The sequence below is a fragment of the Melospiza georgiana genome, chromosome 6, assembly GCF_028018845.1.
Source record: "Melospiza georgiana isolate bMelGeo1 chromosome 6, bMelGeo1.pri, whole genome shotgun sequence".
In the NCBI taxonomy this organism is placed as follows: domain Eukaryota; kingdom Metazoa; phylum Chordata; class Aves; order Passeriformes; family Passerellidae; genus Melospiza; species Melospiza georgiana.
In genome coordinates, this window is record NC_080435.1 from 51,476,639 (window position 1) to 51,499,483 (window position 22,845).

At 38.8% G+C, this 22,845-nt stretch overlaps 1 protein-coding gene across 4 annotated transcripts in view; it reads right to left on the reverse strand.

Annotated features, from left to right (window-relative positions):
* Positions 1–5,360: 5,360 nt before the first annotated feature.
* Positions 5,361–22,845, reverse strand: part of BCL11B (BCL11 transcription factor B) — a 96,959-nt gene continuing 79,474 nt past the window's right edge. For 3 of the 4 annotated variants that reach the window (XM_058025722.1, XM_058025720.1, XM_058025721.1), the window contains one exon: positions 10,923–12,939. In XM_058025722.1, coding sequence (XP_057881705.1) covers positions 10,928–12,939 — 2,012 coding nt within the window. In that variant the 3' untranslated portion in view covers positions 10,923–10,927. Of the gene's footprint in view, positions 8,603–10,922; positions 12,940–22,845 lie in introns of those variants that run through there. The other variant, XM_058025724.1, reaches the window with a different exon arrangement.

Here is a 22,845-nt window from a genome sequence, read left to right on the forward strand (position 1 = left end):
TACATCAGCACATATCCCACTTTAGTTTGCTCCCCCACAAAGCAGAATTAGAAAATTCATTTCTCTAACTTACTACTAAAAAAGGGGAAAAAAATCAGTTTTTAAAATCCACATCTTGGAAGACAATCCATCTTCATAGACACAACCCCATCTCCGCTGGTCATTACCACTGTTCTGCATACATCTGCTGTGTGATGGATGGACAAGACATTCTACAGCCATCATCACGGATAAAATGTAGAACGAAGTGTGCCAACTGAAATTGTGCTGTTGAAGTCCTCTGTTTTTCTCTGATTAGCTTGATCTGCCTGCAGAGAACCGGTTAATCCACCTGACTTTGCACTGGAGGGAACAAGGAGCACCTATGAGAGCTATACTGCCAGTCTTTTATAGAAAGAATAAACTATGGCAGAGGAGTAAACTGCAAATGTTCACATATCAAACTTCAGAACTAGTGCATACATAGCAACATTTCCATCAGAGAACATTTTTCACGCAGCGACATGAATTTTTGACTAAAAATGTGTTTCCCTCAACAAGAAAGTTCATGTTTTTTGTCACTTGTAGATTGAGCATCTTAAATAGCTAAGATTTCATAGTATTACTTCAAGTCTTTGCAATAAACCAAATTGCACATCTAAATTTCAACCTCCTGCAAGTAGAGAGTGGTATCCACCAGGGTGTCATTCCAAGAGTTTCATAGGACTATTGCAGCACTTACAAGCCCTGTTGATCTGAATATAATTCTGCGGCCTTTCATATCCAATGAAATGGTTAAAACGCTGTCTTGGCCATATGCTGCTTACCCTGAATTTGCATTATCTATTGGGTACAGTGATGGGTTTCTCCACCAGAAACACTGGGAGTTAGGAGTTATGTCTCTCTTTAATAAAGATGAAGTTAAGCCACAAACTGAAACAGGATGGATCTGGCATTTCAATTCCTCTAAAATGTTCAGACATTAAAAGCAATAATTTAAGCGGTTTGAATATGAGCAGGATAATATCTATGACAGGATTTTTTTTCTAAAATAGCTTTGGACCACTGCCTTTTTTTCCAATATTCATTTGGAAATACAAAGGTTGTTAAAAATCAGTGGGTCTTAGAACTCAAGTTACCTCTAAAATGCGATTTAAAATCCCATTTCACTTAGGTATTTTGAAATGTCTAACAGTCTTGATTCATCAATGATCCTCCAACACATTCCTTTCATCTGAACATGATTACCATGTGAAACATGATTTTCTCCCTTGTTTATATCTCTTAACATCTCCTTACCTCTCCTCTTCTAATTCTGTAATTGTGTCATTTCATTCTGTCAGTCATTTGGGAGTATTTTGCTGGAATGGTGCTTTTCTCTGTGAAGCTGCATTATGTTACATCATTGCTAAGAATTCAAAGTATTCTGTAATAAGTGTCTGGATTCTGATTAGATTGCTTCAGCCACATCCTGAATAGAAACTACTATTGCTATCAATATCAATTTTCCTTGGTTTTGGTTCTGGTTCACATAGGAAATATATTATATGAAGACTCTCCTCCTTTGGCCTCCTTTTTCACTCAAACAATTCTTCTCAGCATCACATCACAGAGAGTTAAATGAGGAGAGTTTGTCCTGAGTTCTTTGTTCTGTGCTTCATGTCTCCTTGGCTTTTCTAATTTATTTTAGTTTCACTTTGTCTCTCTACATCTCACCCTGTTGGGAAGACCTATTTAATATTGTGAGTGAAGGCCCACATATAGTTTTATGTAGTTTTATCCCTCTTCACATATGAATTAATACATAGAGTGGGGGAAAGAATTATCAACATACCTTCTAGTGATACTTTGCTACTGTGGAAATTTAGCATGTACCATACTATCTTGGCTAGTCATTGAACTTTGCTTTATGATCTATTGGTTTCTAGTGAAAGTTAACATTTTAGATATTTTAATTGTGTCTCATAGAATGTTATACAGACATTGTTCACATGCAATGGGTGCTCCAATTGTGATTTCTAGGAAAGCAAGGGGTCTTCACTTGTCATTGTAATATCCATTTTAAATCAGTCACTAAAGTGACTACCAATCTTAAGAACATACTGTGGTGTACTAAAATAAGCTCAGTTACACTTTTCTGTTAATTAGGAGAAATTCAAATGAAACCACTATTATACTCTAGCTTTCTACAGGTACACAAATATCTAAGTTAGTCACAGAGAGATGTATGCATTGTTTTTGCACACTTACACACATCTAATGTGTTGCTCATTGGACATATTCTTTAGACTTAAAACATTTTTGAAGAGCAATATTTTTTTGCATTACTGTAATTCCTAGTCAGCATTCAGCAACAATTAGGTCATCATTGTTTTCTTTCACATTCTCATTAGGTTTATGTTCTCTGATGGTACCTATGATTTCTACCATAACCAGCACAGGCACTTGCCAACTCTATCTGAAAATGTGCAAGTGATCTTCACTTGCACCAGAAGTTTGTCACTAATATCCTGACAGAATAAGAAATCATTTAAAAGATACACATAGAAGGAAACCTGTGTCTAACTTTTCTGCAGAGGAAGTAATCTATGAATCAATACCTTGTCTACATATGCAATGGTCTCCAGATTAGTTTGGGAAGAAGAAGAATCAGAACAAATTTTTAAACTAGTTCTACCCTCAAACTGCAGTCCAACAAAGACCTGAATTGTGTGTCCACTCTCACTAAATTTGGTACCTGTGGTTAAAGCCATGGGGAAATGGATAGTGACAAGACTGGATGGAGAATCTTTTCCTACCAGCCATTTTTTTCCAGTGTACAATTACATTTGATTCTGTTCTACATAACAGCTTGTTTAGGAAATGTACTGAAAGAAACAGCCTTGCACTGGTAAAGCATTGGGATATGGAGTGAACTGGCCTTTTCCATCTCTCACATGTGTGATCTCAGAGAATGGTCTGTCATCTGCCAGACAATGAAATGCATGTTGTCATTGAGTAGCTAAAGGTCAGTGTTTAGCTGAGCTAGGAGAATAATTCAGAGCAAATCAACTATTAGGCAAATGCTGCTTCTTTTTTGCTTACAAGTTGTCTGCAAATAGATCACAATTTTCTCAAATATATTCATTATTCAGAATTATTTCCTGAATGATTTTTGTGTGTAATTATTGGTCTGTTCACAAGCCTTTCATTTTGGGTGCTTGGTTTTCAAGCTGTTTTAATTGGGTGTACAGATCACATGGCATCTTTCTATCCTTTGGTAGGCTAAATGTAACTCTTGGACTCCACTTTCTGATGGAAAAATCTCAGTTACTGTCTTGGAGTTCAATGACCACTGTCATTCTATTATCTATTTCCATCATTTATGTAAGTTTTATGTACATAAAACCACTAAAGCAGATTCAAGTCCATGGAATTGTCCGGCAAATCAGGAATAAATGTATTGAATCCAAAGAGTAATATGGTGTACCACCAGTGTGAAGAATAAGGACCTCGAGGAGTCAAATTTCCTTTATAATAGTTCTTCATTATAATTACAAAGCTTAGTTAAATTACCTCCCCCTTCATATCAAAGTTTGAATTCCATTGGTTTCATATGTATTCCACAAAGATTTTTCTTAGCCCTCTTCCTTTACCAATCATAATGGAGTTCTTGGATTACACAAGCATGTGTGAAACAGCAGTAACTAACCCAAGGATGTCACAAAGAGACTCACTTGGATTTAGTTGTTTGCAGCTTTATTTGTGTGATTTCTCACATTTTCTCTGTCAAAAGGGCCTAGTTCTACTTTGTCTCCTCATGCCAATGTGTGTGGGTAATCAGGGCTCTGACAGACAAGTTCTAGCATATTCAATGGTGATGAGTTAAGGCATTAAAACTTCCAGGGCATCCAGAATTCTCCTTACCAGGCAGATATCACTTTCCCTAGCAGAGGCACTAGACAGAGACCCCTTGTACCTCCAAACCCTCCCATCCACAAGCTGCCATGCACAGCAGTGGCTGCTGCTGCTAAATCTTCGAGCATCACATCAACATCTGCAAGGCCTGCAGCGTCTTTACAGCAGGCAAAATGACATGGTGGTGTAAAGCTTGGCTGGAGTGAAGTCATGTTTATGGGGTGTCAAAAACACCCCATTCAAATGCAAACTGTACAAAACTTAGAAGTAAAACGTAACAGCCCTTGCAGCTCACTTCAGAAGGCATCCAAAATGAACATGGCATTTGGGAAATTATAGCGTGAACTATTGCCCAATATAATTGTCAGCGTCGGGCTCTGATTTCATTTTCACTGTTTTTTCATGAGTGCAACTTTTCAAAGCCTGTAACTTTTATATCACTCTGAAGCCTTGATCCAGCAAAGCGCTTACACACATACCTAAATTTAGACTGTAGATTCAGGGAGCCTGAGATCAGGAAGGGACCATCTGTAGGAGCTCTTCTGTAGCACACACCACTTAGCTTCCCCTCCTGACTTCTGAGTTGAGCCAAATACTTTAAAGTCCAGGAGCAGTTCCTTTGAAATGAATTTCAATTATCTGCCTGCTTTGAATCAAAAGCCTGCTACGTGGTTTGTTGGACCAGGGCCTCCAGGAAACCAGAATCTGGTCTCCAACACTCCAAATCTTTCCTATGCTTTCCAGTAATGGTTTGAATAACAATTCTCTTATTTAAGATATCCATGCATTAGCTAACAGGTTGGTTTGATAAAGAGCATCAGGACAGTGAACTGCCTGTAGCTGTCAGCTCTATCCTCAAAATGCAAATTGTGCAAAATTCTGCCTTTTAATGTTCATGTCTTTGTCCCTAGCTGAGAAGGAGGAGCAAATGTTTAGCTGGAGTTACATTTTGGTACTTCTCACTTAATACAGTCTGTGGCCCAAATTCAGGTCCTGGTTGAATTTGTAAGTGTTCTCCCTATTTGCATTGGCATCCAAAAAGCAGAACATGGTAACAAACCTGAGTGCATACACCATACGGTTACATTTATGGGGAGGGAAGGAAAAAACCACGAGCAAAGCGCTTCTCAGCATCTTCAGAAAACTGAGATAATGGCCCCAAACATAGCATAATTCTGTATGAGAAATGTGTCTGTTTCAAGCATTATTCTACCACTTTCTCTCAAGACTTCTATTCAGGATATACCTTGCATTCTATTTAAATCCAAGGGATGAAAGCAGAACTTGAGCATCTGCTTAGCATCATTCAGGTTCTCACATATCCTTCTCAAACAAGATTTTTCTCCTGATGGATTCCCATGAGAACTGACAGAAAATATGGCAGGAGCTCTATCTTCTGTACTGAGGCTTCAACCCCTTGCTCCCTTCTTTTTCCCCTTCCCACCCCTCAGTGTCAAAAAAACAGGAAAGACAAGATTTGGAGATCAAGTCAAATGTCCAATTTATTTTTATAACTTGAAACTGGAACAAACGTTGTTTTGAACGAGCGTACAAATGAAATGGTAGACACATGCTGAACTCAACATTGTGACAATAAGGGGAAAAAAAGAGGCCAAAAATCTTGTACAGAGAATAAAAGGAACAATAAATATTTCACTAAGCCATATTGAAATGACCTCCAGCCATCTCAACATTTTATCCATAATAAAAAAAAAAGTGCTCTCGTTTTTTAAACAGAGCACAAATACCAAGCAATAATAAATAGTTCCAAACTTGTAGTAAAAGACAAAACCTCCAAGTAAACAACAAAAGCTCATACAATAAGTAATAGAAAAAGGTAATAAAAATATTTTGCCTTGCCGGTACAAATGCAAACAACTTAAATCAATGTTACTTTGCTTTGCAGTTCTAAAATACAAAGAGCACCATAAAAATGAGTTTGCCTGTGATAAACAAAACCTTGGACTGTCTTTTACATAGGACTGGGATGAAATGCTGATTTTTTTTTTGACCCTTTCCTTAAAAATTTCTATTTTTCTTTCCAAAACCAGGTTTCTGCACCTGTCCTGTTGCCAGGGAGTCAACTGGAGTTTTGTTCTGGACTTCAATGGCAGCAAGACTACACACAATGAAAGTAATAAATTCAACCTTAAAAAAAATATAAAACTAAAAGTGTGAAAAGAACTACGGCAGCATTCTAGCTATGTCCATGTTATATTGTGCTTATGGCCTAGTAAACTACGGCTCTTCTAAGCAAGAAGAAAAGGAGGGCCATTTCAGTATCACTACAGTCTGCAGAAACACAACCCTTGTGCTTTTGGGTGACTTATTGTTAGTTTCAGTGATCTAAGTCACAAAATTAGACAACTGCTGGTGTTAGCTATCCTGGATAATTAAAAACGACAGTGAGACTGAAACTCCTAAACAACTTACAATAAAATGAAAAGTGAAATTCTTTCTTAGATCAATTAATTATTGATTGAAAATGTGCAGTTAACTTCTGTTCTTCGTTGCACTGATGCAAGTCCAAGAGATTCTTCTGAGTTCTGTCGCATGACTGGATTTATACAAAAGCCAGAGATCTGAATTTTCACCAAAAAGTGAAAATGTGCCTTTAAGGGACCACATTCCAACCTCAATTATACTGGAATAATCCAGGAGTAAGAGTGATGAATAATTCCTGATTTATATCAGTTTAATTGAGATACAGAATTTGTCCAGAAGACTTAAGGGTGCAACATTCAAGCCAGGAGGGCATATATCTATCTGATCAGGTGGACCAAATTCTCCCTACTGTCACACCCATGCCTCTCCAATTGCTCCAGTGGTTCTGCACTGATGAAAGCAGAATAATTTGGCATGGCAATATATTTTTTTCTTGCTTTTGTTATAAGTTTTACCGTCATTTTCTGCAAGAGCGGTGATCATTTTCTCCTCCCCTTCACTAAAGCATTAGTGCCTCTTCTGCCACGTCTTCCCCTCGACCCAAAAGGGAGAGAGTGTGAGAGAGAGAGAGAGAAAAATAACTGCAAAGAAGAGAGACATCAAAAGGTACAGGATTTCATCCCAGTCCCTCAAACATTCAGAAATTTATGGAATGTACAATTAGGAGTGAACAGCAGCAAAGCAGCTAATAACATGGACTGGCAAGACCTGTACACGGAGTCGATCCTGTTCTGACAGGGAAGAGGAGGGCTATGCCTGGACTAATTTTACTTCAACCCGATTTCAGCTGTACCAACAGCAGGCCATTTCACCATTTTATGTCAAAGTGATGCAGCAGCTCTCACTTTTTGCTATAAAAAGGCTTTCTTCCAGAGGGCAGCGGCAGGGTGTGAGGAGCAATGAGTGGGGGTTGGCCAGGAGAGGGAAGATGTATTGGGCATCTTGTTTGGAAGGAGGGGAAGAAATCTCCTCTCTCTCTCTCAAATCTGCAGGGAAGCTGTGGGATGTCACCCCAGACACCTTTCCAGGAACGGAATTTCTTTTCACACAAATAGGCAATATCCATCCAGCCTGGTTCAACCATACCTGGTAAAACCTTGATGCAAGGGGTCCAGGCAACTTTGAAGTTATTTAGAGCCCTGTGGGAACAGCACTTTTTTGTAGGCCATTTCTGACAAAAAATATATATACAACTAAAATTATTTGTGAACAACAACAAGAAAAAAAAAAGTAAAATAAAAAAGCACTTAATTATTTTGTTTTGTTTCTTTTACTCAAAGGTCGTCTAACAACCCCCTTTTTTCCTGTACAATAAGGACTTCACATACAAATTTTTTTTTTATTTTTGCAATATTTTATCCTGCCAAATTAAAAAAATATATTATGGCAGCCTGTTTGTTTGTTTTTATTTTTATTTCCAAATTCACTAACAAAAAGGTACATTAAATCCCTTTAAAAGGACAAGCGTACAGTTAAAAAATTACAAGCTTCAGTAAAAATACAGCAAGTGCCTACATCATATGAATCAACCAATATCAATATCCATTCCAGAAGGGGAAGGGAAGGGGAGAAGGGGAGAAAAAAAGAGAAAAATAGGTACAGGTCAGAAACGTGATTTTTTTTTCTGCAAAGCAATAACAATATTGAGCACTTTTTTCTACATACTTTTTCTACATGGTGTAGCAATCACCTTTTAATCCCCGAATACAAGATTCTATACATTTTTGAAATAAAAATTCAACACCCAAGGCAGAAAAAAATTTACTAAAACTCAAGACTTTACAGTTACAGTGACAAGAACAAATTTATAGACCCACCATTTAAATTTTACTGCAACATTTTCAAGGAAAAAAGAAATTTTTTTTTTTTCTTTCTGGTTTTGTAAAATGCCCAGGCATTCTCCATTATTACAAATACTGGTCCACTTTTACAGTAATCAAGAAATTTTAATATATATAATATATACTAAAACCCCGTCACCAAAAGAAAACAATATACACATGGCCATTATGGCATTTTTTAATAACCTATTAAGCAAACTTTGAAAAAAAAAAAGATTGCTCAAACACACATACACACAATTTCTTTTTTACCCTTGTATGTATTCAATACTGTAAACGTATTTTAAGACAGAGTGCACTAAATTTAACTTTTAAAAAAAAATTAGCCGTTGTTCCTGAATTGTTTTTTCTCATTCAATGATAGCAACTTGTAATTTGTGTCATTTGAGTTTTAATTCAGCAGTAAATCATTTCCATTCCATTTCCTAAGCAGCGTTGTCCTGAAAAAAAAAAAAGGCTGAGAATAATTCAGCTAATGTATGTCCGAAGTTGTGCTGGGTATACATCTTCATTTGATTGGGTCTTATGGCATTTTCATGTCCACTATCTTCAACCAGTAATTTTTTTTTTTTAGTAAATGTGGCTCTTTTTTTTTTCCTAAAGAATGTACTTTTCTTGTTTTACTTTTTTTTTAAAAGTCTTTCCATTTCACAAAAACATTTTGCATTTGTCTCAAGAGACTCAAATAGGAAGATCAGTTTTCAAGGCACTCACGTCAAATTGAATGGCAGTAGAAAAACTGTCCAATAAATTATTTTTATTTATTTTTCTTTATAGTGCCAGTATTGTGAATGCCATGCTTAGCAACACTGACACTTAATCTCAGCTGTTCCTTTACAGTTTAACCCACCTTTGGGCCAAGTAGAATATGATGTAATTTCTTGTTGAGAAGCCATTTTTCTCTTAACCACAAACAAAAGATTTAAAGTGCGGGTCAACATAATTAAAATCTCTAACCATAATTGTCTACTGTTTGCTAATATTAGTTGAAAAAGGCTTTTAAAAATTTGGAATTATTAAGTAGAGCAGGTGCATTTTTCTTTGCTTTAATTTTTCTCTGTCGTAATGCTTTTATTTGAATACAGTTTCATTCTGTTCCTAATTGAGTTGGAAAAAATCTTACTGACTTCAGTAGGAGCAGAATCTTGCCAAGACAGGTAAATCAACCAGAATTTATTTTTTCCCTTCTTTATAATAACATCACTGTACAGCATCTAAGATAGTTCTAATATTTCTATTCATAAACCAAATGCCTGAGTTGAGGCTTTTCATTGAGAAATTCACACTTTCCTATCTTTTAGTAATCAACTACAGCAAATATGGACTAAAGTAGATCTCCTAAATTCAAATTTAGGATTTTGTGGTTTTTAAAAAGAAAAAAAAAAAAAAAAAAAAGAGATGGCATTTGGCTCCTCTGAGGTTTGAAAATAATATTAAAATGCTCAAGATGTACTTTTATTGTCTCTGGAAAGAGTCACAGGAGGGGAAGAGGGAGGGAAAAACACTCCAGAAAGTGACAAACTGGCATCATTATGTTGCCATAGCTTTTAACAAGAAGAAACTATTCTATAGTAATGCACAATTAAGAATGTTTCTGGGTTTTGAGTGTAGCAGCCTTCTGCATCTACGTCTTTTTTGTTGCCATAACTTTAGTGCTGAAATCCATCTAGAAAAGGCCTCTATCTTCAGTGACATTGTCAGTGCTACGTATTTGATCCAATTTCAAAAGAAAGTGCTAATTTTAAAGATTGTTATCCGCTGTACAATTTTGTTTTCTCTAATCTTCAAGGTTGTTTAAGAAGAGGAAAGAAAAAAAGGAAGGAAGGAAGGAAGGAAGGAAGGAAGGAAGGAAGGAAGGAAGGAAGGAAGGAAGGAAGGAAGGAAGGAAGGAAGGAAGGAAGGAAGGAAGGAAGGAAGGAAGGAAGGAAGGAAGGAAGGAAGGAAGGAAGGAAGGAAGGAAGGAAGGAAGGAAGGAAGGAAGGAAGGAAGGAAGGAAGGAAGGAAGGAAGGAAGGAAGGAAGGAAAAGAGAGAAAGAGAGAGAGAGAGAAAGAAAGAAAGAAAGAAAGAAAGAAAGAAAGAAAGAAAGAAAGAAAGAAAGAAAGAAAGAAAGAAAGAAAGAAAGAAAGAAAGAAAGAAAGAAAGAAAGAAAGAAAGAAAGAAAGAAAGAAAGAAAGAAAGAAAGAAAGAAAGAAAGAAAGAAAGAAAGAAAAAGAAAGAAAGAGGGAAAAAAGAAAAAAGAGAGATTTCAGTTTAAATGCTGGCTTCCTCACAAGAAATTACACACACTTAGCTTAAATTTCAACAAAGCAGCGGCCCAAAAATTATAATTTTAAAAGATATGTTTCTCTCCTACAATGCAAGTAATCTCAGGCTACGACTGGGTAAAATTAAAAAGGGATACCCAACAAAATTTTAAAATAAATTTAAACAGAAAGAATAAAAAAAGTACCTGCACATGCCAAAAAATTACAAAAACCCAATAAATACAGAAATTATTGCACAGTTAAAAGGCTCCACAATTTTTACTGCCTTAATCAACCCTCGGGTTTAATAGAACTTTGTAGACACAGGTTATATTTAAGTGCCAAAGTCTGGCACCTTACCATAGTTATGCTAAGTTATGTTTACGGAGGCAAGTTAGGTCATCTTTTCTCAGTTGGCAATAGTTAAACTGTACAAATAAAATGGTACCTAGACCCCTGAAATTTAACCTAGCGGAGGTGGGGGTGGGGAGGGGATGGGGGGGGGTTGCGGGGGGGGGGCCTTAGCTTCTTTCTGCCTGCTCAATTTTGACGTCATTTGTCAGCAAATGTTCTCCATGCCACTTTTTCATGTGTTTCTCCAGGGTGCTGTAAACACTGAAGGGCATCTGGCAAATGTCGCAGCGGTAGACCTCCTTCCCTATCTGGCCATGCGTTTTCATATGGCGCGTCAGCTTACTGCTCTGGGCACATGCATAGTTGCAGAGCTCGCATTTGTAAGGCCGCTCTCCAGTGTGGCTCCGACGGTGAACCGTCAAATTGCTGCAGTTCTTAAAGACCTTGCCACAGTACTCACATGTATCGCTCCTGCGTCCTTCCTTCGAGCTGGGTCGCCCGGGGCCGGGTCCGCTGATGTGGGGGGTGCTGCCTCCGCTGGCCGTGCCGCTGCGCCCTGAGAGCCCCCCGTCCAGCATGTCCCCCGGCGGAGTGGAGAAACGCAGGCTCCCGTTCTCCGAGGAGTGCTCAGAAGAGGTCGCGAAGGGGGATTGTCGGGAGTCTGTGAATCCGAGGAACGGATCCTTCATGAAGTGCCGCGATGCTGCATACCCTACCAGCCACTGGGAGTAAACGTTTTCGGAAGGTATTATCGTTGCTGGTGGCAAGTCCAAATCTTTCTCTACCTTTATTCTTTTAGAGGAATTGTTTAAACTGGGGCTCGTGATAGGTGTTGGCTTGCGGGGGAACAAGTTTGGGAAGGGTTCACCCGGGCCAAAGTTTCTTCCGTTGACCGTACCTTCCTCAGTGCGGTCCAGCTCTCCTACCACTGAGTCTTCGTCACCCGGATCTCTCTGACAGAGGTCTCGAGGACACAAGTCTCGCTGGTCAGAGGACCTTTTCATGAAGCTACTCCTCTTCTGTTTCTCAGCTAACATGTCGTTATATTGCTGAATGGCACCTAGACTTACATTCTCAATGACTTTTCCCAGGACGAGGGATTTCTCATCTGGCAGCGACTTGGAGCCATTTTCTCGGTTACGACTCAGCTCTGAGTCCATACTGAAGCTCGACTCTGGCCGGCTCTCATTTTCAAGCTCCTCTTCCTCCTCCTCCTCCTCTTCCTCTTCTTCGTTGTCATGGCCCAGGGAAGGATCGCTCTCATTCCTGAAATCTGCCTCACTGGATTTCAGTCCCTCTCCAGTGAGCTCACTTGTGCCTGGCTCAGGAGAACTGGTGGTGGACAGTCCATCATCTGACCTGCCTGTCATGGAGCCAGCTTTATGCATATGCGTTTTCATGTGGCGTTTTAGCTTGCTGGCCTGGGAGCAAGCGTGGTCACAGAGCTGACACTTGTAGGGTTTTTCTCCTGTGTGACTGCGCCGGTGCACGATAAGGTTACTCTGGAACTTGAATGTTTTCCCACAAAATTCACAGGACTTGCTCTTGGCCTGAGGCTGGGGAGGCGTAGTGCTGCTGGGGGGCATGGGGGGCAGTGGCGGGGTGCTCAAAAAAGGTGATTTAGGACTCGGCTGGAAAGGATTCAACAGACGATGCATAGGGTTGGTGCGACTGGGTGAGACTGGTGGAGGGGTGGAACTGTTTCCTGCCAGCTCTCGAAGCCTTCTGGAGAAATCCATCGCTGGGGACTCAATTGCCATGGGGTTTAAACGCATAACTCTGTCAAAGGCACTGGGATGCTGGGCAACTAACCCCATTTCTTCGGCACTAAGGCGATGTGGATCCAGATGATGACGAGGCGGTGGGCTGAACAGCGGAGGCGTGTTTGGGAGCCGACCCTCACCAAAGCCAGGGTGTTCACGCAGGATGGGTCCTGTCATGCGCAAAAGGTTGAAGGGGTTGCTGTCTCCAAGAAAATTCATCAGCGGGGACTGTGCAACAGTCTCTGGTCCCAGAGGAGGAGGGATGGTGATGCGTGGAGTAAGGGAACTGTTTGAAGGGCTTGTTTCCAGGTAGATGCGGAATCCATGTGTGTTCTGGGCATGCTGAAGCAAGAACCAAGCGCTATTAAAAGGCTGCTTGCATGTTGTGCAAATATAGCTTGAAGGCTCATCTTTACCTATAAAAGAAAAAAACAGAAAGAACACTTAAAAAATAATACAGCGGAGAACATTTAAATACAGTTGGCATTCACTTTATTTTGTTAACACACTTCCTCCTTGGCATTTCTGAAAGAAGGATTTAATTGCAACGTATTGACTGATATAAATTGTTGAACAGCACATTTACTCACCGCACTTATTCACTTAACATGTATGACAAATATCACACATACGCATTTGTGCTATATACGTTTACATCCTCTAATTTGCAAATAAAACCTTCTTTTATGACGTGTAAGGATCCAAATCCTTTCATGTGTTTATTCCACAAAAAGGAATTTGTTTCAAGGGATTTATGACTGCAGACAAAAACCAAGAAAAATGCAGTGTGGTAGGTTTTACAAGGCACCTGTAAGGACCTTCAGTGTCATTTTCACTCTCTCATTTTATATACTACATGCAGCAGTCCCCTGAGATCTTGCTGAATTTAATTTATACATGCTTAAGTCATGCCAGCACTTCCATTTTTAAAATATTATGTAGCTATTTAGCCACAAAAGTCCTATTCAAGTCAACAGGAGCTTGGAAAACATACCCTTGCATAAACCACTTTGACGTTCTTTTTGCCAAAACACCAAGAAGCCACTCAAATGAAACATCCGGTAATCAAAGCCGACAGCACAGTTGCAATTAACAGTAACAAATGTCGGGCCATGCTTGAACCGGGTCCCAAGAATTTCTGAGCCTGAGCCTGCCCTCCAATGCAGAAATGCTCACCAGAGCCAAAAACACTGTTCTGTTTGCTTTTCTAGCCTCTTGGAACAACTGCATAAAGGTGGAAAGCATTCCTTTAACCTTGATTCAGCTTTACATAAAGGACAGGTGTGGACAAGTCTGCATCACAGTCATAATTTTGCTAGCTAGAAAATTCCGGTCCTGGGCACAATGTAAACTATGTGGTATCTGAAAAAAGCACTTCCCTCCTTGCCCCCCTCCTTTTTTCAATGCCTCTGCAAGACTCTGATAAATTCATAAATATGTGTCAACTTGAAAATCATGATCCAGAATTTGTGTTGTTGTTTGTTTTTAAATGAGTGGGAGGTTTCCTGAAAAAAAACTGACCATTTTGGAAAATCAAAAATTAATTCCTTGCTTGCTTGTTTGTTTATGATAGCACATGTTTTGTCTTACAATGGCCCCACTGAACCTAAAGGCACTTAGGTTCCTGAAAGCTCAATACTTGAACCAAGCTTCCTTTCTGACCCATGGTGGAACCAGGACCGAAGCAATCCCTGATTCAGCCCCTCCATGGGAGCTCAAATCCAAAGCTGAGCTAACAGATCCTTTCTAGAAGGGACGCTGCCATCCCCATTAGCCTGTTGCATGAGCTTGAAAATTAAAGTGTTTATAAAGTGAACAGAAACATGTTATCAAAACTACCTTGTAAAGAGGAATAACTCATAGCAGACCAAAAAAATCCCAAAAAACAAAAAACAAACGTTTGAACTTGGGCACATCAAGAGAATCTGATTGAATTCCCCTCTTCTGGCTGTTGCAGGAATGACTGCTGCTAACAAAACCTACAAAACCTTAGACAAGGAGGCTAGAAGATTATCTGCCTACCTATCAGCCTGTCAGTTTATTTAATCTTATCAACCAATATGCATCCATAACAGCATAAAGGAAAAAGCATGTATCAGATTGAGACATATTTACGAAGGTAGGTGATAAATGTGGTGCAAATCTTCATGCACCTATTGATTTAGTAGGGCTGTTGCTGTGGATAGCAGCTTCAAACCCTGATTTCACTGAAGCTGCCTCTTCACAGCCAATAAAAAATGTACACAATACAGTAGACATTTCTGCCTGGCTGATGTGGCCCCCATGCCCTGGCCCCACACTCTGTGTCTGTATGGGCCAGATGCAGTTGCTTTAATTTCTGACAATCAGTATTGGAAAAAAAAAAGTTTGGGAACTGCCCTTGGCTTGGAAAAAAGTGCCTGTAACTGCTATTGACATTAATGAAAGCCACATACAAACATGGAAAGGAACTGATACATTATCCCTTAAAAATCTACTCAGCACTGAAGCAGTTAGGAAGTTTTATGTCAGCTTTGCAGCCAAAGCAACAGTAAATGCTCCCATTATTACTTCAAATATTTAAATTTCTGTTTCTTACAGAAATATTATGAAAATGTCTAGACCTTTAACTTTTCTTGCACAGCAACATGTGTAGTATAAAAAGTGACAGAAATCACTGAAGCAGACTAAAGTATATAACATACTCTGTCAAAAGCTTTTTTAAACAATATGTTTTACCTCAGCTCACCCTAGAATGGATTTTAATAAAGCCCCTTCCAAAGTGTGATCTAATAGCAAATGAAGTGCAGCATCTTACAAGGTCATATATCTTCAAATTAAAGAGTGCTCTGCACCCTTCACCTTCACTTTATCCACTCTAATTAATCAATTTATTACCCACAGCTGTTCAATTCTTTCATTTTTAAAGTCACAGCATGCACTTTTTTTTGTTGTGGGGTTTTTTTCTTTAAAACAATAAAGTGACTGAGTGTCTGTGTATGTGCATGCATTCTCTTTGCTTAGCTCAAGAACTGACAGGAGGAAGAAAGCAGCTGTGTATTAGGTGACAACAACAGCAACATGTTTACTTCAGAAAAGGCACACACGTAAGAAGGAAAATTCCTGAGCAGGCTGAGGATCAAGGCCAACCTAAAACTGAAATGGCTGATTAAAAAAATTACCCTCAAAATGGCAGCTGGCTGCATGCTTGCTATTACATGTTACATGGAACTAAGATATTTTGGCTTGTTTTGCTCTCCAAAACTTCACCTACATGAAATTCAAGAGGGGAAAATAAGTCCCCACCTTTTTATTTTTATTTCAAAATGACAAAATTAGTGCTACTAGTGATCTAAGATTTATATGCTAGCAGCCATAGGTCTTCTCTCCCTTGTTTGTTTTGTTTGGCTTTCATGTTCCTCAGGGCTCCTCTTCAGGAGACCTCAGCACAACAGCAAAGTTGACTGTAGGCTACCCAGCTACTTATCTCTGACTGATTCATGAATGTTCATATATTCATACCTATTTATATATTTTTTTACAGCCCTCAAAGATGCTCCCCAGACTCCCTCTTTAAAAAAATAGAAAAAAATATTAATTACCATATTATCACTTTTGGTTATCTTGCCTAAAAGTTGCCCAGAGCAGTGTAGATGCTCACTTTTACGAACAGAACAATGTCAAAAAGTCTTTGAAGATCCACTCTGAACATTTTTATGTTCAAAAACTTGCTAAATATTTTAAACATGTCCAGAAACAGCCATGCCTTGCTCAAGAATGAGCCTTATATTTAATAAGGCACCTACACTATAAAAGTCTTTGTTATAAGGCTATTTTTGATATATAGCTATCTTAATCCCTTGCCACCTGCACTGAAGTCTGCCTAAATACCCACTTTATGACAACTACCTATATAGTCTTTGCCATATGCAGTCTTTATCACTTTAGCATGTGCTTCACTTTGAGCATGTGAGTAATCAACATCAGTGAAACTTAAGCATAGGCTGAAGTGCTCTGTTGGATAGTGATGAAATTATTCATGTGCTTAGAGTCAAACACAAGCCAAGACTTCATTAATACTGTTCAATGAATTGCACATGGTTTCAATCCTACAGTCTGTAACTAGGCTTGAATTTCAGGGCTGAGAGCTGAAGTATAATTTATTTTTATGGTAGTTCGTAGATATGTGTATGTACAGAGATGAGACATCCAGGTCGCAGCTCCTGAGCAATCAATTGTAGCTTCCAGCTTACCGTAAAGCCAAACAAATACTGCCAGTGTAGACATGATAGAGGTTTGTAGGGCTGAATCCTACTAAGACCTACTAAAATGGTATTTCAGGTATTCAGAAATACCATTTAAAGGCTAGGAGGGATTGTGAAATTAAAGACTGAGAGAACTGGGATAAACCCTAAGGTATGGCCTCATCCAATTCCTAACCCAAAGGATAACAGAGTCATAGAATGGTTTGGATTGGAAGAGACCTCAAAGCTCATCCAGTTCCAGCCCTTCTGTCATGGGCCGGAACATCTTTCACTAGACCAGGTTGCTCAGACTTTCATCCAGCCTAGCCTTGAACACTTCCAGGGATGGGACATTTGTAACTTCTCTGGGTAACCTATTCCTGTGCCTCACCAACCTCAGAGTAAAGAATTTTTTCCTAATATCTTATCTAAACCTACTTTCTTTTATTTCCCTCTTTGTCCTGTCACCACATGTCCATATCTATGAATCTATTCATATCTATGCCAGCTGCTCCAATATCCTGCTTCAAAGGCCACCAAATGGAGAGCCTAGAATCTTTTTAAAGTCTACCTCATTCCTTCTCTCCTTTACCATCATTAAGATTCCCCAAGTGCCTAATCTAAATCTTTCTTCCTGCAATTTAAGATTTTAGTATATTGTCCTACCCAGATGTACATGCAAAACACAGGAAACAAGTTAATCTGCACCTCACAGTTATCATCCAACCCAAGGATTTGCAGCTGAACCACTTTGTGTCTTTTAGGATCCCCTTCTCCCAGTTTGATTTGAAAATGTTGAGGGAGAGTTCACTTTGTATTGGAGTAGCGAGTGGCCATGTTGACTATTTTCAGTATGAAAAAGAAAGCTGTCTTTCCAATTCGAGTTGCTGAGTTCAACTCCCAACAATTAGATCTTGCTGTATTTTTACCTGGGAGATTAAAAATCTCTCTAGTATCTTCTCCTAAACCAGGTCATTATAAACTTTGAACTTATTGAACACTGCAACATATGCCTTTTCTGCATATTATGACAAAAAATGGTCTTTTCCAGAAATATTAAAATGTGTTCCCTCGATTAGTGCATGACAGATTATGTTCCATTCAAAATGTCAATGCAATAAGGAGCATTTTTCTCTTTCATGAACAGCTCTAAACAAAGCTGACTTCAGACCCTGCCTCCCAAATTCTGCCCTTACAGTAGACAGTGAGAAAACATAGGTCAGAACAAGACTAGACTGGGTCTGTAGACATCCACCCCACTGCACCAGTCAGCCTGAATCCCTGACTTATCTGTCCCCTGCAGTCTGACTTGCATCCTTTAGTGATATGCAGATCTTCCTTGCCCAGTTGGTACAGAACTTTATATGTACCCTGGATGCTGTGCGCCTTTACCCTGGAGATAAAAATTTCCCTCAAAATATCCTCAGTTATTCTGGATACCATCAAACAATAATCAGTGTGAGATAAGAACTGTTGAGAATTCATTATTTTCTGCTGAGCTACAGTGACATCCAGTGCCTTATGAATCCTCCCCTCAGCATGCCTGAGTAATTCCATTAGCGGCAGCAGGGAATGAACTCCCCCTCGTTTTAATCACCCACCCATAACCCCTGCCAGGACTGCAGTGAGGACCTGCAGTCAGGTCCATGTAGCCACTGCCATTCCTTACCTCTGGCAGTGCTTTCCAGATAATGTTTCTGGTTCCATTTTACAAAGTTACAACAGCAGCAATAAAAAAATGTTAAGGAATTTTAATGTTGGTTTACTGCACCTTTAGAAGTTCAGGAAAAGTAGAAACTTGCAAGCTTTAAAGAAAGGACACCTTTTATTGTAGCACTCAGAAACAGACATGTATCAGGTTCCTACAATCTTTCCTCCAATATTACTCTCTTCTCCACCACTTGATTTTTAATGAACATTTAAATAATTACTCCTTGTTATTATGATGGTTACCCTAATAATACCAATAAAGGTAGCATGGATGCTCCATAAAAAACACACCTTTAATTGAATTATTATTAAATTAAAATGCCATAATTGAGAACACAATTTTAACCAGTCTCCTTATAAGACCAGCTGACATTAAAGAGAAGGGCATTAAATACTGGAAATATTTAGTGTTGCATGGTGAAAAAAATATATCATCATAAGTGGTTTGACAGATGGCCCAGACAAGGGCCAAATTCTTTTCAGGTGTCTGCAGTGTTGATCTGCTCTGTGACCGATATCAGCTCATGCTTAGTGCTTGGTTTGGTCTGCAAAAATATCTCTAATATATCGAGTATAGTATTCAGTATTTATGCTGAAGGGGGTTTATAAGCTATATTATAACTTCAAATTTTCCAAGTTAGCAAAAACTTTTACTCACCTATGTTTATAATAGAATAAACATTGTCTGAGCAGACACAACATTGAGAGTTTTACCCTCCCTCCCTGCATTCACTGAGCTGTTTGGAAGTGCTGCTACCTCAATTTCAGAAGGACTGACAGTCTCAATAAAAATTAAGTCAGAAATGTAAAGTGGGGTCCAAGTCTGGGTGTGAATCCCCCCTGCCAGTCCAATGCCAGTCACTAGCTTTAAACAACAGACACAAAAGTCCCATATCTCTTTCTACTTCTCTTAATATTAATTCTGTTTTGACGGCAGCAAGAACTGAAGATGAAAAACGAGCACAACTCCATCCCTAGAGTTAGCACAGTTCATCCATCCCTATACTCCCTGATCTAAAGAAAGGGCTCAAGAGAGTCTTGCAGCACATCCTGCTGAGGGTTGCAGGGACTATCACCAACAGTTCATAAAGTTAGTGTCAACTGGAAGCTAAAGTTGGTATTTTATGACTTAACAAGTTGCCTGCAGTCTCACAGCCCACGCACCTCCAATTCTACGCTCAGATAAACAGCTCTGCTCTCCTGTAAATCTCAGCCAACCTGAAGTGCATCTCAGTCAAGAAGAGCAGATGAAGGTTTAGGTGTAAAAGCCCAAGCATGAGGGGCCACAGGGCCTGTCATCATCTGGAAATGGGGAATCTCAGGATGAGGCCAGTGAGAGGAAAGAATGTGACAAGGAAACAAAAATGAAATGCTTTTAAGAGGTGGATGGAAAATCAGGGGTGTCTGAAGAAAGAAGTAATCGTGAGGTGTTACTTCTCAGTTACAGAATCCTATTTCCTCCCATACAAGGCCCTGTTCTCTTTTCCTACCTTGCCTCTTGATAGCCTATCTCCTCCAGTGCCATCTTCAACACAAGAAAAATCACGACTTCATGCAATATTCTTCTCCCACACACTGCCTGTACGTTTTACAGCTTTCCCCATCCACTTTCTACCTTGACTAGTGAGACTGCAAGCTCTCAGCAGAGATTATGCAAGAAGCTTTATGCCAAGAGAACCTACACACCCCACAGGACCCTATCATTCCCTGCACTGATTTTGATTAGTGATGTGAATATTCTTGAGAGCATTTTCTACCTGTTGGAAAATATCTACAGTAGTACTGGTTGACACAAATATTAAAAAATATTAATATTACACTACTGTTAGCAATGAACTAATAATTCTTCCTGTGCTAAAGTCAACTGCCAAGCTCTAGTTTTGGTGGATTAAGTGTGACCCCACTTTTGGGAAACTATTTTATTTTCTGAAGCCATTATAGCAGTGGTTTTTTCCTGTTAGGCAGAACTGCAAATGATCTGTTTGTCACTCTTGTAATAATAAATATCTATTTTGCCAAATTAACTATTTTATTAAATTAGGGGAAAACCAAATGAATTAATTACCAATAGAGAGTTGAGAAGTCACTCTCATGCTATCTAGAGCCAACCTTTCAGAACTCCAAGAACAAAGAGCATGAATCCTTGAAAGTCTGAGCAATATCAAGCTGATACACCTTGCCAAACTCTGATTTGAATTACCCTGCTATGAATTCAAAGTAGCTGTGATGATCACCAATGCAGACTTTTTCAAAATTTTCCAGATAAACCATACCAGGTTGTCACTGACAAGCATCTTGTTACATAAATATACCAAGTTGCAATTCATTTGGTTTTTTCATTGAACTTTCCCCAGAAGTATATTATGTGTCCTCTCTGGCATTTATACTTATAAAAAAGGAGGAGGCTGCAGGCAGACTACAGCCATGCATAACACAAACAGATGCTTCCTGCTTCTTAATGGACATGGGCGACCTTTGGCTGCAGCAGCTTGCGTTCAATGGTCCCATTTTCTGTGAGACTGAATCATACCTCAGATCTGGACTGCCAGAGTCACATAAATGAACCAAATGCACAGTTCAGTTTAATTTCTAGTGCATTACAAAATGGTCATATTATATTTTTAGGTATAAAATGTCAATAGGCATTTTGGGCAACTTCCTTCTGGATGTCCAATTTCTCACTCCTTAAAAGGGCTTCTGGCTTACTGGAAGTTAATGTTCAGCCTACAGAAGTGTAAGAAATGCTTTCACTCAGTGCAGAAAAGGAAAGAAAAATGGGTTGCAGAAGTTGGAACTTGTGACACAGGGATTTTTACCCAGAAGCACCATTTAAATGGAAGATAAAAAACATGTTTGTCATCTCTGAACACCTACTCCTAATTGGTGTTAAATCTAAAATGCAAAGGCAATTTATAAAGCAGAGGAAGGGAGAAGTGTGAAAAGTAAGGAGCAAACAGGAAAATCAATATTAAAAGATCAATAGTGAATGAGTTAACTTTTAAATTAGCCCTTTGTGATACAACAGTTTCAACTAACTCCACCTTTAGCATCTAAACAGCTTTGTGTCTTTTAGATAGTTCCTTTGAACCTAAAACATCAACTAGCAGACTGAACAGATGTTTTACAAACCTGCAGCATAAAATAAGTGAAAACTAACAGCTAAAATGGGGACAATGATACAGAGGGGCACCGTACCCACTTGTGAGATTAAAAGACCATAGGACTATCCATGGCTGGTGGTTTAATATATAGGATCCCATTTACAGCACTCATGAAAAACCCTTGTACTGCTCAAGGACACTTTTAGGCCTTTTCTTTGCATAAGGTATTCAAATGCATTTGAAATAATGTCAGTCTTTTCTACAACATATGAAATATGCCAGCAGCTTCCCTTTAAATCGGTTTCCTGTAAGCAGTTTTGTTTGAAAACTGGCAAGTGCTGGGATTTTTTTTTTCCCACAGACTTCTAAGGTGCCATTTTCTCATCTTACAGTCAAGAATTCTCAGTAATCTGAATAGGAACTAAATGGAGGGTACATGAAGGAAATTGTCCATGTCATATAATGGAAAAACAAAGAGTAAATTAGAAAACAATAAAAAAAGCCAAAGGGTGAAAAAAAAATTTCCTGGGATTTTTTTCCCCAGGAGTAGTTCTGTCTGTTTTACTACAGCTATTTCTTAAGGGTATTAGGTGTCTATTCATAGTTACTAAATAAAATAGCATTTTTGTTTTAATTCATTGCTTCTTTAACAAATGCTAACTCCCATCTCTGCTTCTTTAAATCCACAAAATCTCCACATTCAAGCCTAAGAAGTATTGTAAAGGCTGTAAATCTTGTTTTAATGGAATGTACATTTAGCTATGAGGAGATAATTGACGTTATGGAGGGCCTAGATGCTGAATTATATAGGTTATCTAATACAAAGGGGACTCATTACCGAAGCACTACAAACAAGTAGTAATATATGTATATTGTTCTGAGTGGCGTTATAGCAAAAGTGTTCAGGTCTGCAGGGATTTATAAAACACAAGAAAACAGCAGACATGCACTTGTAAATTTGTCTCATTTGTCTCTGAAGTTAAAGGTTATTCCCTTGATCTGAATTTGTAATAAAAACATGCTAGACTAAGGTTTGTAGAGAATGTTTGAATATGTAAATTGTGTATAATGATAGGCAATTATAGGGTAAAAACTGGACCTTATGAATGTTAGAGAATTGCATGGAGCATCAAAGTATTTTCCTTCAGATGAAATATTTATCTTTTATGCATGTTATAAGCACTTTTTCAAAGGTATTCAGCAACCTATTTGAGCAGAGAGTTGACAAAAATCAAACCATTACAGCCAGCTAAGACTGTGGGCTTATGCACAGGAGAAGCCGCAGCTT